General features: G+C 37.9%; 1 protein-coding gene across 9 annotated transcripts in view; it reads left to right on the top strand.

The window, feature by feature from the left end:
• Positions 1-575: 575 nt before the first annotated feature.
• rap1gapa (RAP1 GTPase activating protein a) overlaps positions 576-25380 on the top strand; it is a 103808-nt gene continuing 79003 nt past the window's right edge. For 5 of the 9 annotated variants that reach the window (XM_066671569.1, XM_066671570.1, XM_066671574.1 and 2 more), the window contains exons 1-2: positions 577-652; positions 23727-23762. In XM_066671569.1, coding sequence (XP_066527666.1) covers positions 609-652; positions 23727-23762 — 80 coding nt within the window. In that variant the 5' untranslated portion in view covers positions 577-608. Of the gene's footprint in view, positions 653-11492; positions 11711-23726; positions 23763-25380 lie in introns of those variants that run through there. The other 4 variants (XM_066671581.1, XM_066671571.1, XM_066671577.1 and 1 more) reach the window with 2 other exon arrangements.

Raw genomic sequence — 25380 nt, forward strand, 5'->3', positions numbered from 1 at the left:
TTTGCCCAATTTTACTAGAGCTTTCAAGGGACACTGGGTGCTGTTCCTTTTTGGCTTGTTTACAGAATGCCTGAAAGAAAGGAAGTGTGTTAAGTGGGCACCTATTGGTTACCGGGGCGACTGGAAGTGGTCAGCACCAACCTCCCAGCCCACCCCATTAGTTGGCAGTGGAGAGAGGGTATAGAGAGAGAGGGTATAGAGAGAGAGAGAGAGAGAGAGAGAGAGAGAGAGAGAGAATAGGAGAAAGGGACAGTCAGAAAAACAGACAGCGAGTGGTGAGAGAGAGAGAGAGAGAGAGAGAGAGAGAGAGAGAGAGAGAGAGAAAGAGAGAGAGAGAGATAGGCAGACAGGGAGGGAGGGAGAGAGTCAGGGGAGTGGAAGAGAAAAGACACACACACACACACAAACACTCTCTCTCTCTCTCTCTCACAGGCTTGGCCACTCTCTGTCAACCCAGTGAGACGTAGGAAGTGCCTCTCCCTCTCTCTCTCTCTCTCTCTCTCTCTCTCTCTCTCACACACACACACACACACACACACACACATTTCTCTCCCTTTCTCTCTCTCTCTGTCAGTCTCTAATGCTGAGCTCTCCACTCACTTCACAAGATGCCACAGAGAAAAAGGAGTTTCACTTTTGGAGCGTATGGAGGGTAAGGGAAAAAGAACCTTTTGCCAAATATTTGATTTCTCATTCACTCGTGCTCTTGTCTCCTCACGCTTTGTGTGCTGTGAAGTCTGATTATAGCTGTCACCTTACTGTCACTCTATAGTGGTTATGGGCTTAGCTAAAGGAATAGTGTGTTGACAGCAGAGACAGCTAATGCACTGTTGAGAGTAAGAGACTAATGCCGGTCTTATGACGTCACCAATGTCAAACAAGTATGACTTGATACAGAGCACTTCTAACACTGCGCTGTGTTAACACTTGACTGTGTTGATGGGTCCATTCTGAAACAAAGAACCTTATTAAAACCCATCAGCACCGAGAGGATCATTGAGTTTGTATTAAATTAGTGCATGCAGCTGTCTGCAGCAGACTCTCACATCCAGACAGAGAGCCTGTGTCTGCTGATCAGTCAGAGAACATAACACAATCACAAGCTGCTTACCTTATCAATCAGTCCATCTGGATTTGATTAGGTCCACCTTAAGTTACTTATCATTGTGCCAGAAAAAAAAGGTGCAGTCTGTTGGGATTGTGATTAAGTGGACTCCTGGAGTATCCAGAGGGGTGCAACTAAGTGCAGGTCCTGGATGTCCGGGATGGTTCCCTCATAAACCAGCTATATGCCTCCCAATGTGGTTAATGCCAGACAGTTTTGTTTACACACTGACTGATTGAGTGTAAGGCTGGACAGTTATTACATATGAATATATATTGCAATATATAATGTTTCAATAACAATGGTATGATTTTTAAACCCACTTTCAATATTTCAATATACATCATTTACACTTTCACTGACTTACAATCACTGCCCTCAATTTTGAAGTATTATTATTGTCAAAGCCAAGGGGTTTATGTTTGTTGATGTCATATTTCTTGTTTATTCTGGGCAGATTTTATGTGGGTTTTAAATTGTTTATATTGATATCGGAATTATATCGTATTGATTAAAATTTTAAAATATATCGTGATATAAATTTTGGCCATATCGTCCAGCCCTAATTGAGTGACTGAAACGCACATGCAGGAGAACTAGTGAAGCTCAGGTTGGCCTAAGACATGTCATTTTATGTATTGTTACTTGAAATATTCTTGTTAAGGGAAGTAATGTGAAGATATAAAATGGTGTGAATAATTTTGTCATGCTCAACTCTTTTGGTGCAAAACCCCCTTTTTTTTTGAGTGTATTTAAGATATGGTACTGTTAACTTGGTGCTAATTTAAAAACCCCAGCTTTAGTCCATGGGTCGGCAAACTCTTATAAATACACACATTACTTGGGTCCTAACGAAGTTGAAATAAGGCTCACGACCACAATCCAACAGCCCCAGTATTGAAAATTTTTGTGGAAAAGAGGATTTAGCTGGGACATGCTAATTTTTTTTCTTTAGGATCTTGCTAGCAGGACGTAGCTGTGCCACCTTAAATGGTCAAAACAAAACTAAAGCTAAAACGTTTAGCCAAAGATATGCCTTGTCACTCTTTGTCAGTCTCAGCTGTCTTATTTTTAAGTAGATTGTTACACTGAATAAATTAATAATTGTGATTTCTCTGTCTTCAAAACACCTAGAATTATTTTTTACATTAAATGAACAAAGACAAAACTTGGGTCTCTGTCATGAATATGTTTCAATCCTGCTGAATTCTTAAAAAACGAATTGCCTTACTAATATTACAAACTATTTAACTATAAATCACACAAAACCTTTTATAACTGTGTGATTCTACAGTTACTAGCCCTGTGTTTGTGTTCTTTTCCAAGTGTGCTGAGCTGGCAGCTTGAAAACAAGCAGTGCCTGGTTTAATATGTTTTGAATGCAGGATGTGCTGGTCTTCATCCTTCCAGTTCGGTAGCCTTGTGTGAAAGTGCAGTCCTAGCTCAGAGGTGGACTTAGAGGAATTATGACATGAAAATTGGGTAAAAATAGAAAAAAAAAAACAGCCTACAGCTGGGTGGAATTTCAGCTCCACACGTTCACAGACAGTAGTGTTGCCAGAGGCTCCAGAAGTCCCTGAGGGGTGAAATTCTTCCGTCTGTTGGTCTGTGGAGGAGGACCCTCTCGAGTCAACAGGTGCAAGGCTGCACACTCTGAATGCCAACTTGTCAAGGACAAGTGTTGCTCCTTTTGCCTGTGACTGCTTAGTCAGCCCCTAAATGATCACAGAAGTGCTGAAGAAAAAAAATGTAAAAGCTGCTCCTGTGGAATACCGCAGAGATACAATCTGTAAAAGGCCAAGTGTGGTTTTCCCTGATCAGGCATTTGCGTGTGAGAGGGAAAATCAGCGTATCGATTCGTTTGTTGACTTTTCTCAGTTAAGTGTCTGTCTGTCGGTCCTCTGACATTTCCTCTTGTGTTTGTGATTACAAATCTCAGTGGATGACATCTAAATGTCATCTCTGAAAATTGCTGCTGTAGATAAAGGGGAAAACACTTCCACTGTTGTGCAACTGCCATTGACCTTTTGCAGTACACAATATCTCAGTTTCTAAAGAGTCACTGCACTTCGCTTGATAAAACGTAGTCGAGTCATGTTTGGTCCACAGAGGCTCAGTGAGGTGGATTAGGGCCGACACTATGGTGTTAAGGCGCCTCAACAGCAGAAGTAAAGCCATTCTCTCAGAGTGGCAGAGCTCAGCACGGCCAGTCAACTCTCATCCCTGTCTGGATCTGTACATGCCACAGTAGACAAGTTTCAGACCTTTATCTTATTGTCCTTTTGTAGTTCATAGTGGTGTTACTATATATAGTTGTGTACAAAAGTATGAATCACATTTTCAAACACTACACGTTATCTGCCAGGAACAAACTTATAAAAGTGTCATAACCCAAAAAGTTTCAGAACCCAAAATGCTAACGAGCAAAAAAAAATGCTATGCAGCAGTGTGTTCTCTGTAGGGTTTATGTGTTTTCTTTGAGTTCAAGTAAACTGTAATTTGTCCCGGAGTGCCTTACTTTTGCATGCTATACAGGTTTATACTTATTTTCACGTCTAGGTTTGATTTCCAATGTTTTTATGTGCTGACCATGTCCTGATTCTATAGAGCTGTAAATATATAATATACACATTGATTTGGTGGGTTCAATGTACTTGAAAACCTCTAATAGAATTTTTTCACATCTCACCCCAGCGCTCTAGCAAAATATTTATAAGCAAATTTTTATATTTAATGTAAGATACTTTATATATATTATTTATACTTTATTGACATTGGTAGGGTCTCAGAGCAGAGGTTTGTCCGAATGACTGAATATTATATGGGAAGCTTGTCATTTTCTAAATTAAGCTTAGTTTTGCTTTGTAAATCAATCCTCTGTGCAAATTGTACCAGGTCTCATTAATTCTTAAAGGCGTCATGAAATAAACAGTTCATTTATGCTTTGCCCCAGATCTCTCTCTCTCTCTCTCTCTCTCTCTCTCTCTCTCTCTCGCTCTACATATATACACACACTACATTTTTTGTTAGGCCTTAGCAGTCCATATATTCTGGTCACGCAGTTGGTGACAGCATGCAAGTGTCAGTCCAGTTTAAATGATATACTGTGTGCTATGAGCATCCTGACAAATCTGAGTTGCAGATGACAGTTGTTGAAGTTATTTTGGTCTTCCCATTAAAATGAATCAGCCTTTATGAAAATAATGCAAGGCATATGATAATTGCAAATGGAAATATATTTGACATGGCTAACTTTGGTAACATTCTGTAATTTTGGAACATCTCATTTGCTCCAATTATCATTAAATGTAAACACAATGGAATTGACACCTGTTCTTCTCAAACAATGTAGAGATCTTATGTTGTAATTTGTTGTTGTGAATACAGACTGTATTTGCAATGCTAGTACATTGTCTTTGTACTTTGTTGCATGGCACCTAGGCTGGGCACAGACAGCCTGGGGCGCAAATGGACTGATTGCCTCATACCGAGTCTTTGTCTGCTCTCATTGCCACTCTGCCAGCTGTAAAAATCCTGGCTCTGTGTTGAGCTTGTTCAGAAACAGCCATGTGGAAAAAGACCTGTGTTGTTTTGAATTGAGAGCAGCCAGTCAGTTATTCTTAGAAGTCAGCAGATTCTTTATTTATTTGCTCATTTCAAATGTGTCTGATTCAGCACTATGACATACACACAACACTATTGAGGAAGAGAGAAGTAGTGGTATCAAATCCTCACTTGACTGTTGAATTTCCTTAATCCATCTTCTTTCCTTACAGAAATGTGGTTTATGACAGAAATCCAATATTTGATTAATATTAGAATATGTGGATTTCTCTTATCTCCAACTTATATAACCACTTTATATTTATCACATATATGCCGACTTATTTGAAACCAGCCATCTTTAAATAAGGGACATATACTTTAGCGATATAATCCACATATACAAATATATGAGTTTAACATTTATATTCAACCTAATTTTTATGTTTTTTCTTAATTATCAAATTCAGTAAAGCTACAATTTAATTGATTACGCAGTATACACAAGTGTGGACAATCTTGCAAAGCCAGTTGATCTCAAATTACCCAGAACACACCAAACCCCTCACTGAGAGTGACCTGAGGCAAGGATTGAACCCAGGACCCCAAGGCCCTGAAGGTTTGTGTCAGCATTACTTGTTCACTCAGATTCCAAAATATTTAGAAATATCCCAAAATGCTCTTAGACAAAGCGTGCGACTGATCTCTTTTGCACATCAGTCTATTTGCTCATTACTCTATTACACAAATGTGTATTTGCACGTTACTTTAGCACATGCAAAAATCTTATAGCTCTTTACAGCTCTGCACTGGAGAGAAAACACACAGCAGCATGATCCCACACTAGTTAAAACCGTGTTTTCAAAAAGCTGTTCATGTATTTCTTCTCATTGGATAGCAGTGTCTTTAAGTAGGTTCTTTGGGATTCTGAAATTCGTGAGGTATATTTTCTCATTCTGTTGTATCAGTGTTGGTATTAGCCAGTATTCAGGGTTGGAATTGTAAAAGTAGTGTCCTGTCATTCCTAAGCATAACCACAACAGTCACATTTTAGTACTTCTGATCTGCAATGTATGTCTTGTTGTCATGCAGAAGAGTGTAGACTATTTCTGATGCACAGCTGTAAAAACACAACTCAGGTTTCTTTTAAGAACATAACTCAACAATGACGAGTATATTTCAGCTATTCTAAAAATGATATCAGACTCATCACTCAGTGTTTAATGTTATCTGGACAGTGGCAGTAGAGACGCATGGTATCCTGGCCTTGTGTGTGACACGACAGGTGGCTGAGTGTCTCAGAGTCACACTCATCATTGCACAACTGGAGGCTACGAGGTGCGAGGGCTCAGTGATGGGGTCAAACACGAGGGCAGGCATTTGGGCCTGTATGGCAGTGAAACACAAACTCTGGTGTCATTTGGATACTTGGTTGATGTTAATGTATGTGTGTGTGGGTGTTAGTACAGTGCTGCATAACTGTGTCCACTGTACTTTATCACTAAGTGCATTCAACGTCCTCCCTCGTATTCACTGACCACATTCAGAGCGTGCTGACAATGTGAACTCTGTGGTCACGCTGCACATTATGACTCAAACATGAAATGGAAGGTTGTCTGCTTGACAGAGTCACACTCGTGCTAAATATTTGGTGGCAGTGCTCAAATAACACATTTGGTTGAATTTTGAAAGTCAGACAGTACGTTCTCTACAGGGGACAAACTGCATCATGGCATTTTACTGCAAACTGTTCACAGAACAGGTTCCCCACATGCGCATAACCATGTCTTAAACTCTCATAAACTCATAATATTAACAGTAATCATTCATTAAAATAAATATGTATGTTCATGTAGATTCATTTTCTAATAAAGAATATCAAACATACTTTACATCACTGAACCCAGAGCACCCAAACTTTTGAATAGAACTGTGCATGAAGTTCATTACTCCATATTGTGCATATCTGGACATGCACAAACCTTTAAACAGTTTTATTACAGTGTTTACTGCTTTCGCACAGCATGGAAATTTGATCAGTTTACCATTATTTTCTCTCTGTAAATTAGCCACTATTTTATGAAGAACCACTGGCCTGTGCTGTGATACTGATTAATTTAGATATGGGATAAACAACATTCATTATTAACTAAAGAAATGAAACTCATCAGAGAGGAACACAAAGAGTAAGAGAAGCTCCTTTTATTTTCTTACACAATCTTGTGTCAGTCTTTCCTGGTGTTTGTGTCTGAATTATGAAAAATTGATGGGGCATTTTGATGTATTCACATTATGACACACTGTGTACCTAGAGTAAACATGCAGTCTATTCTCTAGACAGATCAATTTCTGTAGAACGCACACATGAGCCCAGAGTTATCTTGTGTCCTTTCCTCATTATGAGCCATATATTTGTTTTTAGTTTGATTCTGAGCAGTGAATATTTATCCACGGCACATACAGCACACACTTTCATTTGCAAAGAATAATAATAAAAAAAAACAGTTTGTTGGATAGAAATGTGAAGAATGTGTCATATATGTACAGCACTGACTGATCTCTCATATTGTGTCTTATCTAGCGTAAGACACATGATGAAACACCTCACATTCTCAGAGATTCAAATGATCTGGATTAACTAAGGCCATGTACATTAGGTAGTGCACATAGGCCAACACTTGTTACAGGATGTCAACAAGCAAGAATGCTGTTTCAGTTTCATGTGTCATGACCACAGATGTGAATAAATTCCATGCACAGACTTATTTTGTTGGATTTAAATAGGCAATTTTGTTATAATCGTTATTAAAATATTGAGCTATATTTCTTATACTTTATATTAGACCATTCATTCATTATCTGTAACTGCTTATCCAGTTCAGGGTCACAGTGGGTCCAGAACCTACCTGGAATCATTAGGCGAGCAAGGCGGGAATACACCCTGGAGGGGGCGCCAGTCCTTCACAGGGCAACACAGACACACACACACCTACGGAAAATTTTGAGTCGCCAATCCACCTACCAACGTGTGTTTTTGGACTGTGGGAGGAAACTGGAGCAAACCCACACGGACACAGAGAGAACACACAAACTCCTCACAAACAGTCACCCGGAGCGGGAGTCGAACCCACAACCTCCAGGTTCCTGGAGCTGTGTGACACTACCTGCTGCGCCACCGTGCCGCCAATATTAGACCACTAAAGATTTAAAAAACAAAAAAACAAAGACAGGATCTAACCAGAAAACCTAATTATTTTTTCTCATATATTACCTTGATTAAATCGCATGAAATCCTCACTGAAATGTCCAATGCTTTTCAAACCTGTTATTGCAATATACGCCTAATAATACACCATCATTTCAGGAGAAATGTTGGTTGAGCAATTGTCCAAAACATTTTTGGTTATATAATGTATACTATTTTGGTGGATTATCATGAAATATTATTTTCCATATCGTGTCAAATGAATATATTTCAACAAAGGAGTTAGTTCTGTTAATGGCATAACAATAGTCTGCTTCTCTTGTTATTCTGAATAGCAGTAATAGCTCTGACTAAATTTCCCACCTGTTTACAGCATGCGTGACATGTAGCATAATCTCTTCATCTTTAAATCCCAAGTGAAAAACATTCAGATCTCTCTTAAATTTGTTCCCCTGAGAGGCAATGAAGCTCACTACTTAATTCATTTAATTAATGTCAGTGCAGAAGCCCAAGTAGGGCACTGCTTTCCTAATGAATCCATTATGTAGGCACAAAGAGCCCAGTCTGCTGGCCTGCAGAAACCAGGCTAAGGGCTTTCTGAAGGCTATACATCTCTGCGTTGTTCCTCTTCTTGACCAAGGCCAGTTCTGGGCACTAATGGCCATTTAATCTGTAGTCTCCACTGATAACGGAGTGTAGGTTGTAGGTCAGGGTAGCTTTTGTGGCTTTAAATAATGAAAGCTGAAGGGAAAGACATCATTTAAAAACAACATTTGGAAGCATTTTTTTGAAGTGGAATGGAAGGCTCTGGAGCAGTTGCACATGAGCATAAGACCATTGGCTAGCAGGGTGTAAACTACTCAGAAGGATGGAGCTAAATTTAACTGGCTTTTGTGATCTAGAACTAAATTTCCAACATCAGTACCTGGTCGCACCTACGTACATGTGCCTGAATTGCATCAAACCTTCATGGAAATAATCTGACATCTAATGTAAAGTTCTCCCCAGAAGAGTAGAAGCTGTCTTTGCAGCAAGGATTGGAGAAAACCCCTATATTATGCTGCATTTTCAGAAGTTTCATATGTTACATTCTGTTGGCCATATAGTGAATCCTGCCCAGTTTCCTCTCTCTCTCTCTCTCTCTCTCTCTCTCTCTCTCTCTCTCTCTCTCTCTCTCTCTCTCTCTCTCTCTGAAAAGGCTATTCTTAACACAGTTATGGGAAAGCCATAACATGCTCGTGAGAGGGAGTCTCTAAATTATTGATGGACTGACTCTCATATGCACAGAGGCTACAGTACTCAGAGCTGAGTGATGCTGCTGAAGTGTGACAAACATGGTCTGGGCTTGTTTTTGATTGTGCACATCTTCACTAGAGACACTGTAATTGTAAATGGAGGTGTTGAAGCAACATCTCAGTGCCCAGATGCATGATGCCATTCGTGAAACCTTTCAAATAACTTGTCACAATATCAAATACTGACATCTCTGACTCTACAAAAAAGCCGTATATTGATAATAATAAAAATACGTAATTTATATTATTTTTATTATTAAAGTTAATAAATATAAAAGAGTCAGTGAGAGCTGAGGAGAAAAGGTAGAGAGAGAAAGAGACTGACTCTGTAGATATAATACTGAGACAGTTTATGTTTTAAATGGAGTATTCTTAGCCACAAACCAACATTAAGCAGAATTTAAAGCTAACGAGTACAAATTAAAATATAGATTTTAACCATGTTTTAATCATCCAAGAGCCTCTTTTCATTTATGATAATAAGAAAGAGCAGCACATACTGTAGAGGCATAATAGAGGCATATAGAGGCATGATTCCAATGTTTAATATTTTACATATTTCATATATTTTATACACTTTTTATGTACACTATTGGCCTTTTAAGAAAAGCCAGAGGCTGAAAGTCAGAGGCACATCTACATTCAACATTTGTAATTGTACAAAATGTACCAAGTGTACAGAGTGTCTTCCCTCTGGGGAGTTTTCACATGGTCTCTTCCATCTGGGGTTGATTTGGTCCAGAGCCTTATAGAGAGAGAGTTGCGTCAACTCCGTTGACCGCAATGGACCAGTTTTTTTACAGCAATGGCAGATCATGGAGGCTCCCAATAGACACCAGCAGCACCATGGAATTACAGACACGAGTATAATGCGCATTTAAAGTTTAAGACGTTTAAAGAATGATATTTTATATTATCGCCATATATATATATATATATATATATATATATATATATATATATATATATATATATATCCAAATAACAAGTGTGCTAAAGCATGCTAGCGAATGTTAGCAGTTAATTAGATTATAGGACTTTGAGTAAAGTATAACAACATACAGCCTGAAAATGACCTTCTCATAATAAAATTTTATGATTTATTTCAAATATTAAAGAAAAATTGCTCTAGCATGATGTTTGTCTGGGGCAGTATTTGTTAAATGTAACTGGGCGAGTGATTGTAGAGTTGGGAGTGGAGAATAATGTGAAATGAGGATTTATTTTGCAATAGAATCTAAGCTAAAATTACACAACAGTAAGGAACTGAATTATTTTTGTGATTAGATAGAATATGATGTAATGTGTATCTGAGACTTTTAAACAAAGAAAGAGCACCTTCATCCTGCACTTCATAACTTTTTAATAAAGAAAATAATCTTCCCAACGGTGTGTTCTTTGTGTGAAGTGTGTAGGTGTTTGAACATTACTTAACATTTTATTTGTTGTTGTAATCTTTAGTAATGTAACAGAGCTTCACTATACTGAATTGAAACAGACATATAAATTCTGTTAGTGGTTTTTCCTTTATTTCTTTTACTCTTTAGAGATTTATCAATTGTGGGAATAAGTGCATGGTAAAAAAAAACTTTTGTGTTCAAACAAATGTGATTTAATGTTCCGGCTAGATGTGATATTTTAATGTACCATTTTTAGAATTATACACAAAGGTTCCACCTTCTGTTCAATCTAATATCATAGTTTTATTTTATATATTTAATATTAATATTTACTAATATTTAATTTTATATTAGTCTTTAAGATTAGGTCCATATAGGATTACTGAAACCACCATGATGTGTTAGAAAACTAATCTTAACTGATTTAAGAACATCTCTTCACCTTACTCTAATCAGAAACCACAGGGTAGATTTCAACCATACAAGTTTAAAAAGCACTAATTGTTATTGAATTTTTTTTTTAATGCAATCAACAGCATGATTATACATATGTACATATGAGGCAAGTATCGCCAGATTTTTGCACGAATCCTGAAATAATGGCACATTTGTTTCTTTTTCTATTTTAAACATATATGTAACAACATACACAGGGCGATGTGCTGTAGAAATATTGCAAATCAATGCCTATATTGAAGACTAATGGCCAAAAGTACAGTTTCTCTCCCTGACTCCCTTGATCCCCTGATGCATTTCAAGTGGCCCCCTAGAGCTTCCCGGAACTATTTGGAGCCTGCATGAGTCATGTGTCCACCAAGCATTTTGGAGTTCTGTTGGTGCAACTCTCCCTCTATAGGGCTCTGGTTTGGCCCTGCTCTGACTCCACCCATTTATAATCACAGCTGCATTTGATTTGGGCCTCATCAGCACTTATACACCTTTGTGGTTTTGAAGTTTCTGTTTGGAAGAGTTCTAAGCTGCGGGCTGTTGGACCTGTTTTTTTTTTGTTTTGTTTTTTTAAATTAAGGGGGTAGATTTAACTAAGAATTGGATGTTCATGGCATTGAATATTGGACTCTCTTGAAAAGCTGCACTTGTGTCCTGGGAAACATGGAAAACTGAGAATCGCACTTGGGACGCAAGTACAAGTACACTGCAGAAGGCACGTGCAGCACTTTATAAAATTACACAGAAAACACATGTATGTACATTGATGCACTGCAGACTTACTGGCATTAACTCACTTTTAAACTGTAAGGGACAGAGCAAATATATATTAAAAAACAGACATTTTTAACTTATCCATTATGGAGATGAAAAGTTTTTTGGACCGTCATGATCTACTGGCCTCATTCAGAGACCCTGACCCACTGCTCTAAAGCTTGAACTAATATGTTTGCAGACTGAATGCACTGTGGGTGCAGTGTGTAGAGTAGTAAATCCAGCTGGTCTTATGTAAGGGGAGTGTCCAGGAGACTGACCCCTCCCAAGTTAAATCACTCACCCTCATGAGTCAGCTAATGAACACTGCGGCCTTTGTCCACCACAGTGTAAACACACACACTCCAGAAGTAAAGCAGGCATTCAAAAGTTGCTTGTTGATGGCACAGTTTAATGGAGGTTTAATGCTGATTCTTTTAAACTACCTGAGGAGCAATAGCATCTGAGTAAAGGGAAATGTGAGATACTTTGTGTCCAGATAAAAATGATTACAGTTGTTTAAAGAATCAAAACTGAAAAACATCTTAGTGTTGGATGAGAAATTGTTGTGTTCGGTTTTTAGTTCAGTTGCAGGTAAATGGAGTATTATTGTTTCACCAATTCTGAGCCCAGGGTGTGACTTTACTGAGATATGCCCAAACACTCATGAGGCAATAAAGGAGTTATTTGGACTCCTTCTCAAGAGAAATACCTTAGCAGAATGAGACTTCAGCTAAAGACCGCTTTGTGTTTATTTATTTGTTTTACTTTTAACTATTATGTAGAAGAATATACTGAAATGTTATTTATTTTATGGGCTGATTCAGGAATCTCACAAGAAATTCATATAATTTCAAGGATATAAATGGGTTATTCATGGACAGGGCCCGCTGGAGTTTAATTTACTCTGTCGTTTTATCATGATGTGGATATAATTGGAGTCTGTGAAGCTAATTAACCTGCATAAAACAAATTAACTGCACGTATAAAGGTTCAGACCTTTTTCTTCATCTGTTTTAATGTTAGCTCTCAAGAGAGCCAGCATTTTGGACAAATGAGGACCTTTTACACATGCAAATATTTAATGAAGTCTATATTAGAATGGTTAATCACACATCATAGTGCGGTGTAGTTTATTCTTTGATGATTTCTTGCTAATATTTTTTTTTCTTTGGAATGGCCTGACCTAGGATAGTAGCTAACTCATGATTTGGAACTGTAAATTCCTGTTGGAGTTATGGTGCAAGTCTTGTTTACATGTCTCACCACACCTAAGATCAGTCTCACTAGATGTTTATGGTAATGTGAGGAAGGACAGTAGTCAGATTGTAAAAATGTGGAAGTAATGTTTGTAATGTCTGTGGTCTGCTACCATTTATAAAATATTGCAGTAGGTTGTTTTAATGGGCAAAAGTAGCAAACAATATGCAAGTATTATTATATATATATATATATATATATATATATACACATACATACTCTTGGGCATCTTGAATACAGTCAAGTCTCTAGGTGTCTGTATAACAGCCTGTCCCTAATGTGAAGAAGAATCATTGGGGAATCAATGATTGTTCCATTTTGTCATGAACATGAACAGTATTTAATCAAACAAATGGGCAACAGGGTGATATGCTATCAGTGTCGTCATAAATAAAGCCACAGTGGACCAATACTTTACAACACTGAACAGCTGTAATAAAGACTTAGAGTGATTATACAGAGCCTGTAAAAATAGCAACCAGGTGCTAGTAGCATAGAAACAAGTAGCTAATTGGATGGTTGTGTTTACTTCATGCGGTTACTTCAGAAGGGGATTATTTTATTTTATTTTTTTTGCAAGTATCAAATTGTAAATAATTCCAATAAATATCAATATTGCTTTTAAAGGGACATAAAAGTTAATGCTTACTGAAATGTCTGTAAATTGCTAAGAATAAAAGGATACAACACAGCAATGTTTTCCCCGTTTAGAGAGCCCAGGTGTGAGAAGCGAGGAGCATAAACCCTGGTTGCGGTTACAGATGAATGAATGAATGAATGAATGATAAATCCCCCAGCATAATTTGGCACTGAAAGTAAACCTAAGAAGAAGAATGGTTTTCAAGCAAATTTCCTTCCTTGAAATGTATGTCTTTTATACATAATGACTTGCTCCATCTTCTACATTATGTCTTGTAATGATATGTATTTTAAAATGTAATGTGACTTTCTGTTCTGGCAAAAAATAAGATATGATTTTAGACAATCATATCTATAAACTCTATAAACTGTCCTCTTAAATTCATAACTTTAGAAGAAGCCATTTGAGCATAAGCAACATGTATAGCATAAACCCCACCATATACACACACACTTTACTGTGATAGAGTGGACCCAGATTTCTTGTTGTGACAAGAACAGCTGACACCTAATAGAACACTATCATTGTGTTGCTGCTTAATACAGCTGAAAGGAAAAGAATGTTACTTAAATGCGACTTTGACAGTTCTGGAGATTTACTGTTATCACAGCAAACCAAATTCCCCCTAGTGTTTGTTCTTATTCCAAAAATGCATCTTTTAAGGTGGAACAGTATATTGGAATAAGAAGCTGAGTATAGCTTTTTCATGTTTGAGGTTTAACTTACTTTAAGTTCAGAAGCTCATTTGTAATTCGAGCTGTAAATTCTGTAGCCCTTTTTGAATGTATTTACTTTCTTGGGAAGTCTTTGAATCAGTTCCACTTTAAGTAATACATCAGAAACAGCAAAAATAGTCCTCATCACAGTTCGTGCTTTTTGACATTCAGAGGCCTCTCCACTGTCCAGAAGCCTCCAGATATGGTTTTTCGGCCATGGCTTAGCCAGCAATACACAGAGAATGCCTGAGCCAGTTTGGCCCAAGACATGTTGTTCCTTTCTCTTTTATGAAGTCATTACAGTTTACAGACACGGGAACTTTTTTGCAGTGTACAAACAAACTGGAGAGCTAGTAAACGGTGCCAAAACATTCTCTGAATTTTATTAAAAAAAGTTAATTGCGTGATAAATGTGAACATAAAGTCCTTTTTATATCTTTTCCACTAGTTTAGACACTAGTTTTATTTATATAGATTAACACTCTTAATAAAACCGCATGAATCAAGCACATCATGTTTTTACCCTGTCTAAACGGCCCTGTTTAAAACCACTGGTTTCAGCCACTGTTTAGAATAAGCCTCTGTTTACTTTCAAGTGCGAGAGCCTCGGAGTGTGGTGTGAGGAGCAGTAACACTGGATTTTACTCACTTTACCTTTGTTCTAGTTCTTTACATCTCAAATACATCTGGTGTAAATCAGAATGACTGGTTATATCCCATGTCCTCAAATCACAATCAGGTCACAAATAAACTGACTGGGGTGTTTTATTTCACTATTTGTCTTAGTAGGAGCTACAGATCCCAAATTAATGTGCTAATGCACATTAAATTGTCTCCTTTTGTAATCTTGAATGCCACTGAAACATTCCTAAGATATTGTATTTATATATTGTAACTGTATTTAAGTTATACCCTGAAGGGTCAATGCATTGGCCCTGCTTTCTAATGTATCTTAGGTTTTTTTTTTTCTTTAAAAGCAGAGACCTGCTGCAATATTGTAGAAACGCTGAAAACTCTGTTTACAGACCACCCTCAAGGTGGTCCGGACCAAAGTGGCTTTTTCAATTTGATTCTGACTGACTGAGTTACTGAAATGCACTGAGGGAATTTGGCCAGTGTGGGTTGAGGCATTCAAACCAGGATTAGGTCACAAAATTGTTTAAATTGTCTCAGGGAGCTTTCAGAGTGGGCCTGTGTATTTTTATCCCTCTGTGATTCATAAATGTATTTTATTTATTTACTTTTTTTTTGTAAAACTGATGCTTTGCCATGAGTGAATGTGTCGCCCTGTGAAGGACTGGCGCCCCCTCCACGGCGTGATCCTGCCTTGTGCCCAGTGATTCTGTGTAGGCTCTGGACCCACTGCAACCCACCTGTTTATTAGGTTTACATGAAATGTTTTATGAAATATAATAGATACATTATACATAGTAGGTTTTATGCCATATTTGAAACACAGGACATTACCCACGGGTCTAAATTACTCTCAGGGGAAGAAGTTTTAATCTGATAAGGAGTATATATATTTCAGACTGGCAGGTATCACTGTCTCTCCATTACTGAAATACCTGTTACGCTTGTGTAACAAATGCAATGCAGCCAATGGTGCTCTGGAAAACTAGGCTTGTCTGGTTGTGTTTGTAGCTGAACTACTTGGTTGTATAAAGAAAAATAAAAGGCAAACTTAACTGTAAGTGACAGAGCAGCGAATGAAATCAGAACCTGCATTATCCTTTGAAAGCCTCGCTCCATAGTGAAGGATCACTTTGGAGACACTTGTCACTCACTTTGTTTCTTGACCATTCTGTCTTGTGACTAGCTGTATTGTTTGGCAGAAATAGCAAGGCCTTAAGGTTAATGGACAACACATTAACAGCTCTTTATGTTCTAGAGCCTCAGTGTTTCCAAATGCTATATACACTGAATACATTTTGTATTTACAGTAGCAGCCTTTTGTTCCCATTTTGCTCTGGCCCCATAAGGCTGTCTAATGTTTTATTTATTTTATTTTTAATAGCTAATGGAATGAGTAGACTAGAATACAGAAAGTGTTATTAATACCCAGATGAATAGCAGTATAGTCTTGTAATTATAGGCTTTGGTTCAGGTTGAGATGAGTGCTTATTTACTTGAGCTTAAGTGGCACTGAAGTCTTTAGTGTAGCTGAGAACATGTTGCCTTCAGCTGAGGATCCACACCTGTGTCCTCTGCACTGGACCCTAGCAAACTGAGCTTGCTTGATTATATTCACCGGAAACAAATAGACGTTTAAGAATGGATACATTTTATCATTTAACTTATTTTTCGACTATAAATTTAATACTATATTCTCATTTTTATATCTTCAAAATGGAGTCTTTTCAAGAGCAGAGGAAAAAAAAGATGATAATCAAGTCCCTAAGTAATTCTATTTTATTCTTATTATTTATTTGTTTATTTCAGAAAATATCAACTACAAAAAAATAATGTCAAAATGGCACTTAAACATAATATATAATACTTTATACATATTCTGTTTGCTCCAGTGTATAGTAGTGATATGATGGTGTGTAAGGTTTTGAACTTTACAGTTCAGACGTTATGAACAATTCACTGTGATTTAATGGTAAAGCCATAAAATATTCAGGAATATTCAGCTAAAGACCCTACATGGTTTTTGGTTTTTAATCAAGGTAAATGTCTTCACCAAAATATTAGACCATCGTACAACAGTTCTGTGTCTCTGAAAGTTAAGGCAAAGAATGTGTATCTAAAAAAACTCAATTACTTTGGTCACAGCCCAGGATCACCAGACAAACTGTTTACTGCTTTGCATATATTTTTTACTTGATTCTTAGATATTTGTTTGCAGATTTTATAGTTTTGTTTAAAACACAAAATAAACTGTACTTTCACCTAAAAAAAAAGTTATTTAATCATGTAACGACATTGATCGGGATTGATTAAACTCAAATACTGTGCATCAGATAATATTTGAGTAGAATAAACCCACTTCATTTTTACTACATAAAATAATCATTTGAGGTTGTACAGGTGAACAGTAGTTTACAGTACACATGATTTTGTTTACTGCATTTATATCTAAAATCTGTTTTATATTTCAGTTGTGTGGGTCTTTTTTGTGATGTTCTACACAACAGAAAATAATATTAATTTTAGATTCCCACCAGTTTTAGATTTTTATTGAACCAAAAGGCAACTCACATTTTCAGCACTGATTAAGAATGATAAAACCTCCCAGCACTGGGCTGTGCAATGGTGGAACTGCATTATCTGGAGTGACTGAACACTATTCAGTACATTTAGGATGTGATGTAATGGTGTTTCCAATCCAAAACTAAATATCCAAAAGTAATAGCTGATCTCACTAATGGTCTAATAGTTTAATGCGATCAGATCCTTCCTGAAATGTTTTAAAGGGACACTATGTAACATTTTTATCTCCAAATTACAGAAACATTGTGATGCTCCACTGACCACTAATAGGGAGAACAGGACCTCTATCGTTGCTATTCTGGGCTCAGCGCTGCAGAAACTACACTGTGTATGTTTTGGAAGAGGATATGAAACCACGCCCTCCCCTTTGCTTTCATGCTATACATACGAAATACACTAGGGGGGCCCCAGGAGCAAAAACCCCAAATGTTACCTATTGTTCCTTCAACTTCTGGTCTACAGCTTTCCCAGCAGAAGCAGTTACTATAGCAAGAGATACACAGTTCCTACTGATTACCTTGATTTAAGAAGGTATGCTGGATGGGCAGGTGGTCAGGAAACCTGGGCAGTAGTGTAAATGAGCACTGTCTCTGTAAGAACACATGCAGAGTAAGCAAAAAACGTCAGACAACCTCCACAGCCTTAATTATACAGCAATGGTTTAATATTCGTGACACATTAAAACCCCCTCTCTATTTCCAGCTCGGAAATAAGGATTCCAGAGCTGTTGTCAGATGGTGGGTGAATCCAGAGAATATGCAGCTTAATCCAGGACAGACGTGTTCCTGGAAACATGAGAAAGGAGACAGGATTCCTAAAGCAGCATACTCACCAGAGGACAGGGGACTGTGTGTTTAAAGCTAAATACACAAGACATGAGAGGGGAATTAAAAACTAAAAAGTGCTCAGCAGTGAAGAACTGCAGAGAAGCTGTATCCCTCTGTCCAGAAGCCTTCGGAATTGTCATACCTTCTATATCAAAGTTTCAAGTATTCAAATACGGATTAAAAAAGAGTGCCAGCATGAGATTTCTCACAATGTCTGTGTCTTTACTAAATACAGCATAATTGTAATGCTGTTTTAACCTGCATTTTCCAACTAAGGCTGAGTGACAGGGAAACAAGGACACAGTGTCATTGATGTAAAGCACAGCAGCACCCTGTTGTGGGGCTGTTCCTAAATATTGTTTAATATGTGAGAAATATTGGCCCTTGTGGTTTAGTTAGGAACAGTATGTATGTGACTGAGTGAGTTACAAAGAGAATTCCAAGAGGTTATTCCCATCTTTAAAAACAATAAAATAAAATTAGAAATGTACAATATCTTTGATGATTAGCCTATCAGTGTTTACATTTTGCAAACAAGTAATGGACAAAATGTAACCATCGAAATAGTGTAGAGCTTCACATTTTCTATTGTCCTTTTAAAACATCTACAAATTCTTCAGTGATTTTTATTCATATTATAAACATTATACTGACACCTAATTATCTGAAGGGGTCAGAGAGAATCAGAGATTCTCCTTTTTTAAACATGACTGCTTCCATGTGGGAGACCCATTCTGTGGATTAAAAGTTGGTTTATTTTGGAATAAAATAGCAGTTTTCATTCATTGTCTGAAACCACTTATCCAGTTCAGGGTGGCAGTGGGTCCGGAGCCCTCCAGGAACCACTGGGCGCAAGTGGGAACACATCCCAGAGGGGGCGCAAACCTCCCGCAGGGTGGCACACACTCACGCCTATGGGCGCTTTTGAGTCGCCAATCCACCTACCAATGTGTGTTTTTGGACCGTGGGAGGAAACCGGAGCAGCAGGAGGAAACCCACACGGACACAGGGAGAACACACCAAACTCCTCACAGACAGTCACCCGGAGGGGGACTCAAATCCATAACCTCCAGGTCCCTGCCAGGTACACTACCTGCTGCTCCACCGTGCCGCCTTGATTGACTAATCAGAGTTTAGCAATTACAAAATGTACGTTTAATAAATAATCACTTCCATCACTGTTTGCTGCTCCTTTAACTGTAAATCTTAGATACTTCTTGAGAAGAAGATTATTAGTACGCAGTTAGTTTGTACTCTTTTGGCAGATTATATATGATAACCCTACCTGTATCTGCAGAGTGAGAAGGAAAGACATTTTTTGGTACTAATCAAATGCATCTTGATTTCAATCTTGACCATGTGACATAAACCTGTGTTTCCCAACTCCATACCTGGAGCTCCACCCTACACTGCATAGTTTTTTGTTTTCTCTGCTCTAACACACCTCATCCAGATCAAGATAGAGTTGATAATTAAGAGATATGACTCAGGTGACTTGTTGGTAAAACAAAAACTGTGCTGGGCATGACTGGAGTCGTGGAGCTAGCACTATCCACCTCTTAAAGTGAAAACTTTTAATTAGTTTCTTACTGTTTGTTATGTTTAAGAGATCAACAAGCATCTTTTGCAGAGATATCTCTCTGTCTCTCCATCTACACAGATTTTAGACCCTAGGTGCTTAAATGTATAAAATATTAGAACTGGGACTGAATCTACAAACCCCATTTCCTTCCAAAAATGAAATAAATAAATAAAAAATGGGGAGCTGTGCAAAATGTAAATAAAAACATAATAATAAAATGATGTCTGGGATGCCAGCAAGAAGTGAGCTGCTCTGATCCAGTGGTGATGAATGAAAGTATGAACCACATGAAAGCACGAATCCCTTGGTGGGCATGGGCCGAATACGAGTGGCGTTATGGATGTAGAATAAATGATTTTAAGTAGAGCACTAATGTGTATTTGAAGTGAAAGTAGAAGTTAAAAACATGCCAATTTTACAAAGAGTTTCTGAAGATTTAACAGTGGTATCACCAAGGTTGAGAGTGATGTATGGAATAATAGAGACTATGGAATGTGGGCTGTAGAAATTCACCTTTTAATGCTTGTGTTTGAAGAGGGGTATTAATAAGGAGTTTGTCTTAGCAACCCCCACACAAGTGTTACTGAGACCCGGTGTTGGTGTTGGTTGTGTATCCATGTTTGATAAAGATGCTTTCTCAGACTTACTTTGTGCCTGTGAATACTTCTGTGTTCCTCATTGCTGTTTGAACAATGACCCATCATGAAATACAAATGGGAAATGTATTCAAATCTGACAGTAGTTGACTGATGTTTGTGTTCACAATGTACGTTCTATTGCGATTGCACATTTATGAGTGTTGTATCACAGCTCCATCTACTGGCCTGATTAGAGGATTATGGGAGAGGACAAGCAGCTTCCTCTACAAATAATGCTTGGCAGGCAGGGTCCCAGCATATGGTGGGAAGGGATCTATTCAGATCCCTGTACTCTGTACATTTGCAGCCTTGTGTGATGTGTTTATGTTACTGAGATGTTTATGTAACTAATGCATTCAAGTAGGATTTGCCCGGCTTAAGAAAGGGGATGTTATAAATCCATTCTGAATATACAGTCATAAATATCAATGCGTACATATGTCGTTCCGGGACATGAAAAATGTAAAGTGGAAACACTGATGTTTCTTCATGAACTGATGATGTTTATGGGATATTCTCACTGTGTCGATTTGTAAGATCTGTGCATATTTTCTGAATGTTCTTTTAATTTCTATTGTGTAATCTGCTCACTGTGCAGGTCTCGTCGCTCTTTTCTATTTGAATGGCAATATTAAGGTTTTTTTTTTCTTTCTTTCTTTCTGTCTTCTTTCATCTAATATCCACTTCATGCATTTTTGCATAACCATCTCTCTGGATTTGATTCATTATTAAATTATATGTATTTATTTGTTTCTGTGTATTTAACACAGATGTATTTAAAATGAAGCCATGCTAAAAAGGCCTCTCTGTATGTATTTAACTTCTAGACAAAACTTATTTTTCAAGAAATATTTTCTGAGATTGTATTCCTTGTGTAAGGTAATCCTCTTCCATGATATAATAATGCCAAAGGAAACCACTCTTGCTAAGATCTGGAACGTTTGTATGTGGACAAGTCTATCAGACCATGGATACCAGTAAAAATTGCTGTGCACATGTGTCAGGGGACACTATGTGGATTCTTAGTTCTTTTTTGCCCCTTTTAAATGGGCACCATGGCAACCTGCCTCCCCTGCTCGGTGGCCGGGGGGAGCAAAAAGTTAATGAATGGCGGTCAGGGCTGGTGAGCTGAACCCCACTGGGTGGACACAACACATTTATACACATTACTCACTTTATGGGCCTCACAGAACACTGGGGACTCTGGCACTAAGCCATTTATCCTGGTCTTCAGCTGACAAACGTTCCTGACCATGCATTTGCTGTTAAAGTGCGTCAGCTGTAGAAAAGTTTTTGCATTAGGTGCAGAATTTAGCAAAAGAGAATTCTACTCGGTCTCGTTGAAGCTTACAGCTGGAGTTTTTCTTTTTAATAGAGAGAAATATAGATCTTTTACCAAAATAAAATCAAAAGCAAACCAACAAATTATTAAACTAAATAAATAAAAGCTGGTAAAATACACTATATTGCCAAAAGTATCACCCTTCCAAATCATTGAATTCAGATGTTCCAATCACCGCAGGGGTATAAAACCAAGCACCTAGGCATGCAGACTGCTTCTACAAACATTTGTGAAATAATGGGTTGCTCTCAGGAGCTCAGTGAATTTCAACACGGTATCGTGATAAGATTACAAAATGGAAGAGATTGGGAACGACAGCAACTCGGCCACATGGTAGTCCAGTAAAATGGCAGAGCAGGGCCAGCGGATGCTGAGGAGCATTGTGAGCAGAGGTGACCAACTCAAGAACAGTGTGTTGAGAGCTTCATGGAATGGGTCTCTATGGCCAAGCAGCTGAATCCAGGCCTTAAATCATCAAATGTCGTTCAAAGCATCTGATTCAGTGGTGTAAAACATGCGGCCACTGGACTCTAGAGTAGTGGATGCATGTTTTCTGGAGTGACAAATCATGCTTCTTCCTCTGGCAATCCAATGGATGAATCTGGGTTTGGAGGTTGCCAGGAGAATGGTACTTGCTTCAGCATACCAAGATACAGTACTGGTCAGAGGTTTGGACACATCTTCATTAGTCCTTGGTTGAATAGGGCTATACACTGTATAGAACTGTGTACCAGCCCTACCACTGCACAACCCAAGTTATGGTCTCAACGCATTAAGGCGAGCAGTTCTACAAATTAACTCTTGATGAGGCCATAGCTATTCACTGAAAACCATTCCAGGTGATGACCTTATGAAGCTGATTTAAGTAAACTTTTTTTGTTTACTGAATAATTCCATATGTTCATATATAATTTTAACGTCTTCAGTAATAATTTATAATGTAGAAAATAATAAACAAAGAAAAACCATTGAATGAGAAGATGTCCAAACCTTTGATTGGTACTGTACATTAACAATATATGGAAAATGGCCTAAAATAAAGAATTGCCTGAGTGGGCGTGTCCAAACATTTGACTGGACAATTTCATGCTCCTAACTTTGAGGGAACATGACTGTGCACCAGTGCACAAAGCAAGGTCAATAAACACATGGATAAGTGAGTTAGATGTGGAAGAACTTGACTTCTCTGTATAACCCAGGAATGAACACATTCCTAAACCTTGTGGAAAGCCTTCCCAGACGAGCTGAAGCTGCTATAGATGCAAAGGGTGGGCGACACTACATTAAACTTTACGGATTAAGAATGGGATGCCACTAAAGTTCATATGTGTGTAAAGACAGACTACTTTTGGCAATATAGTGTATCTAGACTACAGTGTGTGCTTCAAGATCAAATCTCTACTGCTACAGAGAATATTTGGTCATTTAGAGCAATAAAAGCTTTTAATTATTAATTAAATTTTACATTTTGGCATTGTGATTGATTGTTTTTATGTGAAACACCTCACGGATCTCACTCAAACTACTCCAACAGAGATAGTATTGTATATGACATTTTCCGGTTACTGTATCCTGTTTAATGCATAACGGTTTGGGTCATAAATTCATCCCATATTTATATGATTTAAACATATATTTGCAAAAAAGTAATGGTCTGAAATGTTTTGAATAGATTAAGATAAGTACATTTTGTTTGATGATGTGGAAAGAGCAGTAAATGTCAGAAGGGCTGACTTAAATTTCTCCTTGTGTTTCAGAGTTGACAAGACCTTCTCCAAAGCTAGAAGCTTATGGTGAGTCTTCATTCAATAAAAGCTCTTTGCTGTTTATTTTCTTTCACCCATTTGGTACTAATACACATCTATGGATTAATCAAAGCTTTGTTGCAAGGATTTTATTTGAACTATCCAGTGTGACCCATACGCTCCGTGAGACTAAACATTTTTAATGATTGTACAGTTTAGAGCTCTTCTTTCGAGATGGTGTAGAGATCGTCAGAGTGAAAAATTAGTTATCATCTTTCCTGTTAGAAACGGGTCCATCTAAATAAATGTTAAGGTGCCAGTTGTTTTCACATTGCTTGGCTCATTGTGCCTGAAGCTGCTCTGATAGCAAATCTGTTTATGAATTTCCACTGCATTGTGCAATTTCTGATGGCAAGGTCTTGAACTGTCCACTGTTTTCCATGTTATTCTCGCCTCTCATTCTTTACTCTGTTTGCATAAAGGGGTCCAGCCTTATGGCACTGGTATTTGTTCAATAAAAGTCTATAAAATAATTATCCATTTTGCTTTAAAGGTTTCTATTACAAAGCAGGCATAGAGGTTAGATGCAAAGTGCAAGATGGTTTTAATGGTTTTAATTAGTACACAGACACAAAGAATTGGACCAAAAATACCAAAGAAATCGAATAATGAAAAAAAAGAAATACATGGCAAAGACAAAGGGGCAGTCACACAGACTAGGAATGCCTTTGAGAGATAATGAGAAGTTGGGGATACAGAGTGGACACATGGATGTGATAAATGGGCTGGAATCGGTGAGAGATAAGAAGCAAACAATAACAAAAGAACATGTACTAGGGGGAAAAAGCAAATCAGGATGTTGGAGTTCCTGCTGTGTATAAGGAGCAGCTGCTTGCTCCCACCACCATGCACTGTTCTTATCAGCAATTATATGACTGTTGTCTTTAGATTGGTGTATTCATTCTGTGGGCACTTTTTGTTATTGGAACTGTCAAACTCTGTAGCTTTTACATAGTTGTTTTTTTTTTTTTAATTATCCATCTACAATTAACAGTGAGTTTATTAGCAAGAAGAAAAAGGTCATTTGCATGTAGTAGATACTGTCTCTTTCAATCATCTGGTCAGGTTAAAAAAAGTGGTCTTATCTTCCTGATATGCCTTAAATCAATGAAACAACAGTACACTTGAATGTGATTAATGTTTTTTGTTCCTTTCCCTCAAATGGACGTATAATATATTTTTATCCTATGGGCATTTGTTACATTTGATAGCATTTTTTTTTTGCTCTCCCACACTTCATGAATAATGATCACGACTAGTAGAACTCTGTCAAAATACACCTTTCCAACCATTTATCTTTTAGCCCATAATTCTGATCACGACTATTGGAAATGGGAGTAAATCCCTTGTCCCTCCCGCAATGTGATCACCACCAACCATGTCTGAAAGCAGAGGCAGTGGTGCTTGTTTACTGAGTAAGTTGGCATGGGGGTGTGCGTGTGTGTGCATGCTCACACAGTAGTCTGGCAGTAGCTTAGGGAGGTGAAGGTAGACAGGAAGTCAGAGAGTGGTCCCAGGCCGGGAGGACAGTGTCCGGTTGCCACGGTAACCATCGGCAGCTCTGCAGCGTTGGCAGGGCAGTGAGGCTGAGGTGCAGATGAGACAC

Source organism: Hoplias malabaricus, chromosome 5, assembly GCF_029633855.1.
Source record: "Hoplias malabaricus isolate fHopMal1 chromosome 5, fHopMal1.hap1, whole genome shotgun sequence".
Classification (NCBI taxonomy): Eukaryota; Metazoa; Chordata; class Actinopteri; order Characiformes; family Erythrinidae; genus Hoplias; species Hoplias malabaricus.